At 40.4% G+C, this 12063-nt stretch overlaps 1 protein-coding gene across 2 annotated transcripts in view; it reads left to right on the top strand.

The window, feature by feature from the left end:
• The window catches only part of LOC121570637 (phospholipid phosphatase-related protein type 5-like), a 94082-nt gene that overhangs the window by 62057 nt on the left and 19962 nt on the right, over positions 1 to 12063 (top strand). Inside the window, exons 5-6 of one of the 2 annotated variants that reach the window (XM_041882113.2) lie at positions 6329 to 6409; positions 6654 to 6726. The exons of the other annotated variant lie outside the window; for it this stretch is intronic. Coding sequence (XP_041738047.1) covers positions 6329 to 6400 — 72 coding nt within the window. The 3' untranslated portion in view covers positions 6401 to 6409; positions 6654 to 6726. Of the gene's footprint in view, positions 1 to 6328; positions 6410 to 6653; positions 6727 to 12063 lie in introns of those variants that run through there. 2 annotated transcript variants of the gene reach the window in all.

A 12063-nucleotide genomic window follows, 5' to 3' on the forward strand; every position in this document is an offset into this window, starting at 1 on the left:
TCAGTCTTTCTTCCTGGTATTACCCCATACTCACACCCTGAGAACACACTACAGTGATGATAGGTCGGGGTAGGAGATCTTCAATAACAGAGGTGATCCCCAGATCCTATTGGTCCAGTTCTTCTCTCTAGCTCTGCGTGTGTTCAGTGGTGCTTGTATGTGTTCTTACCTTTTTGCAGTGGGTAACGTGGACCCAGGTTGCTCTTTCTGCTATTCTAATGGCAGAGGCGGTGACCAATATAACCTGATAGGGCCCTTCCCAACAGGCCTGCTTCCAGTCTTTCTTCTTTAGGGACTGGATGCTCACCAGTCACCTGGTTAGATAGTGGGTCACCTTCTCCTTTAGTTCACCTGTGGGGCACAAAACTTCTGACATACCGGTGTGGTTAATAAACTACCTTCTCACGTTTTCTGCTAGGGTGCTCTTAATGTCTATTTCTGCCTTCTCCGGTCGTCCTAACTCGGGCATTCTATATGGTCTACCAAATCCCTTCTCCAATGGAAATAACCCTTCTTCATCTGGAGTTCTCCTGATCGTCATTAATACTATCGGTAGACCTTGTACCCCATTTCTTCCTACTCTCCTGTGTGTTTTCCTTAACCCCTCTCTAATCATACCGTTCACATCAGTATTCTCTTTCTAGACTGTATCTAAAAAAAATTGTTATTTTAAAGTATTTTGTCCTCTCCTTCGTATATTTATTATTTAATCCTACCATCTACTATCATCCCCCCTTTTGACACATGTCTCTGCCCATGTGTCAATATTACCACCTACCTAAACAATCACTTAGGTAATATTGGTAATTTATCATCCAATTGCCATTCCTTATTTATTTTTGAGACTGTCCCTTGCTTTTTTATTGCTCCTCCCACTTCCTTTGTCTATTATGGCGGCTAAATTCGACTTTCATTCAGTTCAGAATCAATAGTAATCAAATCAATCAATCCCTTATCTTGTAAAAACACTCATGTTTAGTTCAAACTCTGTTCTACCCCGGCTCTCCCGGGCTTGACCTGAAGACTGATGGTTGGACCTGACAGGTCCATACTTAAATCTTTCAAACCTAACCCGCTTCATGCTGTAATCAATCAAGAAGATAGCAAAGGAGAGACAAAGGTTTTAGCCTGAACTCTGCTCAACCCTGGCCGCTTTTTCCTCTCTGTTTGAGGAGAGAAGGAAAAGGCTCCCTTCTGCTTTCATTCACTGATAACGTAGGACAGCCATGGATTCCCACTTCACTTACACACCTCTAAAACATTTAATCTAACCCATGACACATTATTTACTACTGCTCATTCTCTTGCTACAATCTGCAAATGTACCAATAAATTCTCTTACCATCATTACTACCCCCTTTTCTGAACACGTGAGTCACAACGTAACTAATGCTTTCAAAAACAAAATACCAACATTGTTTATTAAACCATAATTAAAATTAAATTAAAATGACAACATCTGATAATACCTCAACTTACTTCTATCCTGTAAAGTAATCCAAGATTAGTACAATTGACTAGCAACAGGTATCCCTCATTCAGGGAAAGCTCTATCTCTCTTCTGTTATTTTATGGTTCAAATCATATATATTATTACCAAATTATAATCTTCTTCACACTTTTCACAGTATTATAAATTACCCTCAACTTGGTAAAATAAACTATCTTCAAGTCCTCTTCTCATGCCTTCAGAATTACCAGTGTGGATGATCTAATTCCTCATAACTAATCGATAAAACCACTCAAAATTCCTAGAGTATACAATGATTGTTTAATTGATTACCCTTCAGATCATATCCTCTTTAATATGCTCCATGTGATCTCATCTCAAATGATCCATTATCAATTATTTGACCAACACCATAGGAAAATCTGTCTCCCCTTCTATTGTTCCTTTCGCCCCTGTAAATGTAATATTTCATTCATTAGCCAACACAATCACATACTCCGTGTAAGTAAGACATTATATTTTATCCCAGGCATACCCTTAACATAATGCTATAGGAGACTTCCATCAATCCTGGAAGACACTATATAATACCACGTTTCATTAAGTTCACTACACCTTCTAATATAACCCTATAACCCCTTTCTATTAATTGAATCATCACAACCTGTTGCATTGATGTTTTTTTTTTTTTATATAAACCTATTGTTTAATAACTTCATACTTTTAACCAATGTTTATTCAATCCATCATCCTAATAGTCACAACTATATCCCATTGTTCAACGTACCATAAACAGATTATCGTTTTAGAAATCACCAATTATTTTCATACACCACTGGTGTTACCCAACCTATACAATAAAGTAATAACCATTAGACTTTGTCAAAGAAATGCTTTTCATTCAACTATTCAACCTTCTGCTCGATACAGTCAAGCAAGTACAACTATTTTACCCGGGAATTAGAACCATAAATTATTTTCCTTTGTCCTCAACTTAAATAATTTTCACAGCTCTATCGCAATTTCAGTTCGCTATTCAATTTCTTTAACTGTTCTCTCTGATTAGGCCCTAATTATTAAAACAAATACTTGCTATCGTTGATATGCATACATTTAATGATATTCCTATCATTTGAACTATGTACTGTCTCTCACCCCCCGCTCCTTCCTACACAACGGGGGAGGCGTGGGGACCTGCCCTAATCATCTTCCTTCTTACGAAATCATGTCATTAGTACTTGTAACATATTTTCATAGACCTTTCTAGAATACTTCTGCTTAAACTATCTAATTCAACCTTTCACATTTCTCAATCCACGTAGTAATCTAGGTCCATAGCCCCAATGCGAAAGCTTTACCCACTGTCTCTACCTGGGTTCGAACCAGGGACCCTCTACATACATTGCCAGTCACTCCACAAAATCCACGAACCTTTCAAAGCAACTACTTCCAGTTCATAGAGCAAGTGACGTCACCAAATGAAAACCGCACTAGCTCTCACCTCATTCAGCAACACAAACCTCTCCCCGCACCTATTCCTGTTGAATAAGTGAGTCTTTCTATTTAACCCCAAACCACGCTACAAATCTTCCATTCAACATCACCAAACCAAATACTCAGTAGTATCCGGTTACCACCCATACCAGCCGTTGAATTCACTCATACATACAGATTTCACCTTATGCCATTGAAATGCCCAATAAACCATAATAGTTCAATGGAACCCTCTGTTGGCTCTATACTATATTATACATTACTTCTATAACCACATTAGTTATGGTCCAATTACCCATTAAACCTTATCACATGATCAAGCAACGGCACAACCTTAAACTCATATTCTCTACTTTCTCACCCATGATGTACGTCTATGTTTGGGTGAGCAAGTTCATACGTATATATCGTTAGAAATGTATAGGTACCTCTCAAATAATCGCTTCGTGGTGTTTTTAGCCAATTCTTAATCGACACAAATCACTTCTTCAAACTTTTTACCCGTGGAACCAAAAAATAGACTGTCATCTCCAGGACACTGCCCTTTCTTTTATCTCTGCAGTCGCGATGGTTATGACCTGTTTTGTTACAGTATTTACACGGCGCCTCACACGCTCTAGCAAAATGACCTTCCTTGTTACAGTTAAAGCACTTCCTCTTATCTCCTCCCCTATTCTGCCTCCCTGATTTATTATAGCTCTCTAATCTCTTCAACTCTGTGTTTCAATTCTCTAGTCTTTCCTGACTCTCCAAAAGTCATACTCTCGCTGTGTCTAGCCCCTCCCCTCGCTGTTTCTTCAAATCCGTTCCGCAATTTACATGCATCTGCCTAGTCATAGCCTCTAATTTCTCTACATCGAGATGCCCAATAAATCCATACCTCTTCTCCCAAATGGATCCATAATACATATTTCTTTGATCCCTTCCTAACATATATATATTTCATTCCCCGTTAATTCTCGGACCTCTTTAGAATATTTATTTCCCATGGTAGAAAAATAAGAAATCCCCCCGTTTAGTAATAATTCAATCAATAATTATTTTATTTGGGACTTATTATTAGGTGCGACTTTTGAGCAAATGTTATGATCTGCTTTTGTAATCAACCATTTAAATTATTCAACCCGTAACCCAGAGGTTTTTAAGACCCCAGTTTCATGAAACAGATGGGACAACCATTTTTTCCTCACGCGACCTATTTTAGTCCCTTCCTTGAAACAATTATCACGTATTTCGATGGCTCATTAGGTCTCACACGTATACAACCTTATATGATTTTTTGCTAACACTATCCGTAACCTAGAGGTCGTAACTGCTCTAGTTTTATGAAATAGACAGAGTTAGAGCAAATCCCCAGTTGTTTATGACTCTTGACTTGTTTAATGTATCTATCTCACACAATGATAATTATCTCCCTTCCTGTTTATATTGTAAACACTGTACCCCGTACAATCTCAATATTAACTAGTTTATTTTGGTAGTGGCCATTTACCTTGAGTCATTTCAGACCCCATTCCTTCCTTTAAGTTACTGTGCTTTACCACTCTAGAATATGGCAAGTCTTATGAGATTTTGGTAATTATTATCTGCCCCCTTCACAATAATTACTATTCTTATACAAGTTCAAATCATTCCACCAAAAACCATGAATAAAAATTACTGACCTTATCCTTGCAGTTGGGATTTAAATGCTTTTTCAGATCTCGTCAACGTCTTTATCATTCATAAGGTTCATCACCGGCCTGTTTATAACCTTAACGTCAAAGGCCAGGTCTATTCTATACGGATGTTATCATCCTCCCGTGCACGGTTTTCGGTGTCCTCAGAACGACAAAGAGGTATTTTGAGATCCGGCTCGAAGGACCATTTGTCACGAGAATTTCTATCTCTAATTAATCAAACGTAATGCTCTGAATAATTCCCAGAGGGTGTAAGGCTTTGGATTAATCATGAATTAAACAAAGGTCCACAACCGGCAAGAATGATCTGTATGTTTAATCATGGAGAGCTCTGCCGCCAAAAAACACATATACAGCTTTTATACTTCACACAAAGGCACTTTGCTCTGCCCACCTTTAGGAGGCCTTTAACCATTTTCTCAGTCCCCTTCATCCTGGAATGTTTGTCTCAGCAGTTTCTAACTCACCCCCTCTGTTAGTGGGTTTATAATGATAACCCTAACACAGTTCACACAGTCATCATCAGTATTGGGGTTAACAATTTTAGTCATAATCATAATTCCTCTATCACACAGCCTACGGTCCTCAACTACACCATTATGACATCACTGTGTCACAGCCTACGGTCCTCAACTACACCATTATGACATCACTGTGTCACAGCCTACGGTCCTCAACTACACCATTATGACATCACTGTGTCACAGCCTACGGTCCTCAACTACACCATTATGACATCACTGTGTCACAGCCTACGGTCCTCAACTACACCATTATGACATCACTGTGTCACAGCCTACGGTCCTCAACTACACCATTATGACATCACTGTGTCACAGCCTACGGTCCTCAACTACACCATTATGACATCACTGTGTCACAGCCTACGGTCCTCAACTACACCATTATGACATCACTGCGTCACAGCCTACGGTCCTCAACTACACCATTATGACATCACTGTGTCACAGTCCCCGGTCCTCTGTGTTGCAATAACGCTGTAACATATAACAGTACTGTAACAGCCCTGGGTTTCAGGAGTCCTGGAGTTTAGCTCATTTGGGACCGTGGTTCGCCGTCTTGCCGTGTAGACCCGGGTTCCAAGATTCTTTGTTTGCTGAAATCCATACTTTTTCAATAAACGTTAATCAAATAGAGCAACAGCAATGAGAAAAAACTGTTGGTGGTTAACGTTTATTGAAAAAGTATGGATTTCAACAAACAAAGAAAGGCACCACAGAGGACAAACATAGGTACAAAGTGGGCGTTTCATAATTTACATTTCTGAGGTATTGACCTTGGGCGAATCGATGTAGTCAGAGCTAGGTTCCACAAAGCCTGGTCTGGGCTCCACGTCGTTGGTGAAGTTCATCTGAAATTTCCTTCACCATGGAGTGGAATTTAGTCCTCTAATTCTCCCAGGGACATGGTAAGGTTAAATTTTTTACCTGGTGTAGCCATTGGTTGTAGCTAGATAGCTAACGTTTTGACAATTTTGATTATGTTTAGTTAATGACAGTAAATGTGTGTGTGTGTGTGTGTGTGTGTGTGTGTGTGTGTGTGTGAGAGTGAGAGGTGAACACACACATAGGAAACAGTGTGTGTGTGTGTTTGTAAGCTAGCCTTGTACCCCACAATATGGATGTGAAGTCTTTCTTGAATCATCAGGGATCCTTTTTCAATTCTTGATTTTCCTTTCTTGCAGGAATCTTCTAGAAGGATGGAAGGATGGAGGAGGTACAAAGGGCAGGAGTACAGAAGTCATCCAGCCGGCTGACTGAGAAATGTAACATCTCTCTCTCTCTCTCTCTCTATCTCTATCTCTATCTCTATCTCTATCTCTATCTCTATCTCTATCTCTATCTCTATCTCTATCTCTATCTCTATCTCTATCTCTCTATCTATTGCCGTATGTCTGTCTGACTGCCAGATAGCTGAGGGGCAACATAGTCAATGTCCTTGCTAGGCTAAGTCTAACTTAGTGAAGACCTTAGGTAATGGTTAATAATGATTAGCCTCTGTCTTTACAGTTCCTGAAACATGTCAATGTCCTGATGCATGGCCTCTACAGCAATGCTTGTCCACCCACTCAGTTACCATTCACCTATTCTGCCACATCGCAGGGACAGGAGAGAGCAGCACCCCCCTCTTTAAATCCATAGTCACCTGACTAAGTTTTGTGTGCAAAATGTTTTTTTTCTTCTTTTTTTTCGGTTTGATACTCTGATCTTCAATGTGCAAGAGCTAGGTTTGCACTAGCTGGGCTGATGACCATTAACGTTTTTTTCTCTGCATCAGGTCTCACAGAGACTGGATTCCCCAAGAGACATGCTATTCAGCTGCCCATGATTGCCTTATCTTACACTCTTAGAAAAAAAGGTTCTATCTAGAACCTAAAAGGGTTAATCGGCTGTACCCATAGGAGAACCCTTTAAAGAACCCTTTTTGGTTCCATGTAGAACCCTTTTTGGTTCCATGTAGAACCCTTTTGGTTCCAGGTAGAACTATTTCATTTAGAACCCTTTCCACAGAGGGATGTACACTGAGTATACCAAACATTAAGAACACCTTCCTAATATTGAGTTGCACCTCCCCCCACCCCCTTTTGCCCTCAGAACAGCCTGAATTATTCGGGGCATGGACTCTATGAGGTGTCGAAAGCATTCCGCAAGGATGCTGGCCCATGTTGACTCCAATGCGTCCCACAGTTGTGTCAAGTTGGCTGGATGTCCTTTGGGTGGTGGACCATTCTTGATACACACGGGAAACTGATGAGTGTGAAAAACTCAGCAGCGCTGCAGATCTTGACACAAACTGTTGCGCCTGGCACCTACTACCATACCCCGTTCAAAGGCACTTACAGTAAGTCGTTTGTCTTGCCCATTCACCCTCTGAATGGCACAACTACACAATCCATGTCTCAATTGTCTCAAGGCTTAAAAATCATTCTTTAACCTGTCTCCTCTCCTTCATCTACACTGATTGAAGTGGATTTAACAAGTGATATCAATAAGAGATCATAGCTTTCACCTGGATTCACCTGGTCAGTCTATGTCATGGAAAGAGCAGGTGTTTAGTACATGGAACCCAAAAGTGTTCTCCCTGGAACCCAAAAGTGTTCTCCCTGGAACCAAAAAGGGTTCTCCTATGGGGACAGCTGAATAACCCTTTTGGAACCCTCTTTTTCTCAGAGTGTAGTGTAAGTAGATCCAATTAAAATAGTCATGTAAGAATTGGTATGACAGACCATCACTTTTGAAAAAGATAATATTTCTGTTGTCTCGTTGCACATTCTTCAATTTGTGCATTTACCTTTCTTTTTTTAAGACTGCCAAGCTGTCCTCAATTGGGGGAACCTCTCCGGGACAATGTCCTCAGGATTATGGAGCGGTGTGTTTATAAAAAGTTGTTTGAATAATATTAGGATTAAGCAAAACTACCATTTTGAGATTTCTAAAAACTAGTTTTTGCTTTGTCATTATTGGGTATTGTGTGTAGGTTGATGAGGGAAGAAAACAACGTAATCCATTTTAGAATAAGGCTGTAACGTAACAAAATGTGGAAAAAGTCAAGGGGCCTGAATATTTTCCGAATGCACCGTATATATTGTTTCCGATTGATGACCAATGAATTAATGTCCTACTTGAAAATGAAGGGACAGAGGAGCAGCATGCCTTTGATACCACTCGTGTGTCCTCCATTGTAGTTGTTAACTAAATGTGAGCAGTTGAGACATTTGACATAGACAGTGAGACATTGTTTATAGATTCTGACTGTTAAAGACACAGTGCGCTACTGTTCTGTCGTGTCCTGCACGCCCACATTACGCCAATCGTTAATTTATTTTCTTCTCTTTTTATGCTTACAGTAAGTGTCATGAAAAGTCTGAAACCTCAGGAGGAATATGTGTTGCAGGCCTTCAGGAAAGTCCTACAATGTGCCCCTGACCACCATGGTGGTTCTTCAACAAGTACCATGGAAATACAAAGTATCTTCATCAAATGTCCTTTTCTAGTTTTCTTTTAAAATCTGAAATTGATGAAGTTGTAATTCGCTGATTCTCTTCATTGCAGATTTGACCGATCACACAACTCTTCAAGATGGCCACTACGCTCCAGATCTGACCGATCACACGACTCTTCAAGATGGCCACTACGCTCCAGATCTGACCGATCACACGACTCTTTAAGATGGCCACTGCGCTCCAGAGGGCCTTCTGCGCTCAGAGGTCCTTGATGAGGATCTACCCCATCACACCACTCTTATTAATCATTAATCAAATAAAACAATCTGCCTGTATATACTCTGTGTCCCAGTCTTTCTATGCATGTAATGTCTTTGGGTGAATTATGAAACAATTACTGTATGCAGATGTGCAACAAATTGTGATGTAGATTTGTTTGTGCCACTGCTTGATCTATTTTACAGTTTTTCTCCATTGGTTTGGCTCATTTCTTGAAACAGAAATTACATTCTCAAAACTACATGGACAAACCTCCAAACCACTTGGCAATTGTTCACAACAGAATTGAATTTCTCATTCATTTCATCAAATTGCAAATGTCTAAGTACATTTCTAAATGTCTCAGTACATCTTTGCAAATGATTAAGTACAGGTAGCCTACATTTAGCACAATTTCCAAGTGAATAGATCTTGTTGATCTAAACTGATTGTTGATTCTCAGTCTAATGGTTGTTCGCTCCAAAACGTGTCAGCGTCATTTCATTGTATAAGTCATCACATGCACAATAGTCTGTTCAATTGTCAAAATTAGTCAAGAACATAATACCATGAATACCATATATGAATCCCTTGGAACATTTGATAAATTTATTACAGCAATTGACAGTCAGGTGAAACTAGAACTTGACTAACGAAGGAGGAGTTTCACACATCTCAGATGACCAATCAAACAGTATGTTTAGTTACCTGACAGGTGCTGTCCATGACTGTGAATGCTGCCAAACATGTATGTAAAGAGCTTGACCATGCAGGACCAGTACAATTTCTGAACATGGAGGCACCTGGCCAAGTAAATGAACAAGGGCAACTGCCTGCTCGAGGAAGAGGAAGAAGAAGAAGAGGAGGAGGAGGAGTAAGGGGTGCGTGGTGGTGGAATAGGGGGAAGAGGCCGAGGAGCACGAAGACACCATGCTGTCCCGGATGAAATTCGGGCCACAATTATAGACCATGTCATCAACCATGGCCTCACAATGGCGGAGGCAGGTCGCCGAGTGCAGCCTAATGTGCCTCGCTCAACAGTCTCCTCCATCATCCAAACCTTTCGCAGGGAAAACAGGTATGTAGTCAGTCAATGATGGAATTATATGTTGTATAGGACAGGACACTGTGCATAGAGCAAGAAATATATTTATTTACATATTTACCTATTCATTTAGTGTGTGTGTGTGATAGGCCTACAGTAATATCTTACCTCAATGGGATGTTATGATACTAAAAATGACAAGAAAAACATTGGAGAAAATAAACTATGGAATAGTTTATTTTCTACAGTATTGATGATACAGTTTACAGTAGTATTCCAGTCACTGTGCAGTGATGCATTAGAATTGTGGTAAAGTTACTGTAAGTAAAACAACAATACAATTACATAGGTAACTCATTCTGTAAGGAATACATAAGGTATACATTACGAATGGAGTGTTGTCCTTTGACTTCTATATCTAGGATTGGACGACAACCTTGCACAGGTGGCAGAGGAAAACTTCTCAATGAACAACAAGAACAAGAGATCTGTAACATGGTGATGGCAAATAATGCCATCACATTGAGACAGATCCGCGCTGCAATCCTACAAGACAATGCCATATTCCAAAATGTCAACTCTATAAGCATCTCCACAATAGACCGGATATTGAAGAAGCATCAGATGACAATGAAGCAAATTTACAGGGTACCATTTGAGAGGAACTCTGATAGAGTGAAAGAGCTACGGTACCAGTATGTACATGTAAGTCAGTTACTGGTTGTCCATCATTATAACATTTTTACAATTAAGCAGTGGTTCCCAAACTTTTTTGGCTTCAGTACCCACTTTACCTGATTTGTGTATCCAGGTAATCCAGGTATGGAAGTATTTGATTTATCTGACTTCAACATTTCGCCTAAAAACTGCAGCTTACTGTATGATGCAATTATCATTATAATCCTTATTTTGAAGAATATAACATACAATAAGAAAAGGGGTCAAAGAGCTGCAATTAGTGCCTCCCATGTAAATCTATCTAATACTGTGGGTTTTACTGTAACATTTCAGTAAGTCTAGTCATTGATGATTTCCCCCTCCCCTTTCTGTCAAATACCCCCTGTAGTACCTCTGCATAGGGGTACATGTACCCCAGGTTTGGAACCACTGGAGTAGTGGCCAGTAGTATATTGAACTTGTGGAGAACATAGAACATTCCTATGTAATTGTCTGTAACTGTAGTGTATGACTCTTCTGTATGACTGATTTGATGTTTTCTTTTTTACGCTATTGTAGAGAATAATGGCATTGGAAGGAAACGAGACCCATCACATCCTCGTGTTTGTGGATGAAGCTGGCTTCAACCTGGCCAAGGGCCGAAGACGTGGCCGTAATATTTTGGCCACCGGGCCATGGTGGATGTCCCAGGCCAGCGAGGGGGCAATATAACTATGTGTGCTGCCATATCGGAGAATGGTGTGGCCACTCACATCCCCAGTCTTGGCCCATACAATACACAGAAGCTCCTCATCTTCTTGGACCGCCTTCATGTTGATTTGATCCCTGAAAATGAGAGCGGTCTCGTAGGGCCTCACCTACCACAATATGTCATTGTATGGGACAATGTGAATTTCCACCGTGGCCCGCTCATCAGGGCCTGGTTCACTACTCATCCAAGGATGGTCATGGTGTTCCTACCACCTTACTCTCCTTTCCTCAATCCTATTGAGGAGTATTTCTCCGCTTGGAGGTGGAGAGTGTATGAGCATCGGGCTCAAGATCAGAGGTCCCTGCTCCATGCAATGGACGCTGCGTGTGAGGATATTACAGGAGATCAGTGTAGGGGATGGTTGCGACATGCACGCCGTTTCTTCCCCTCGTTGCATCGCAAGGGAGAATATACGCTGTGATGTGGACCGAGAATCTGTGGCCAGACAGACAGCAGCGTGTGGATGGCCAGGAGGGTGAGGACAGCGACCAGTGAAGAACTGTTAGTTGTGAAACTCCAGCTTTATTTACAGCACTGTAGGCTGCATATAATTTTCATTGTTTTTTGTTTGTGTGTTTATATTACAGTATATTATGCTGTATACATTTTCTTTTACTCTGATGTATGGAAGTTACTTTATGTGTGTGAATGAGAATGGTTACAATTTCCTTGGCAGTATGAGTGCAATGTGTGATGTCAAACCTTGGAGGCTACTCTTACCCTAAAATCCTATTTATTTTTTTC

Source organism: Coregonus clupeaformis, chromosome 7 (genome assembly GCF_020615455.1).
Source record: "Coregonus clupeaformis isolate EN_2021a chromosome 7, ASM2061545v1, whole genome shotgun sequence".
NCBI lineage: Eukaryota > Metazoa > Chordata > Actinopteri > Salmoniformes > Salmonidae > Coregonus > Coregonus clupeaformis.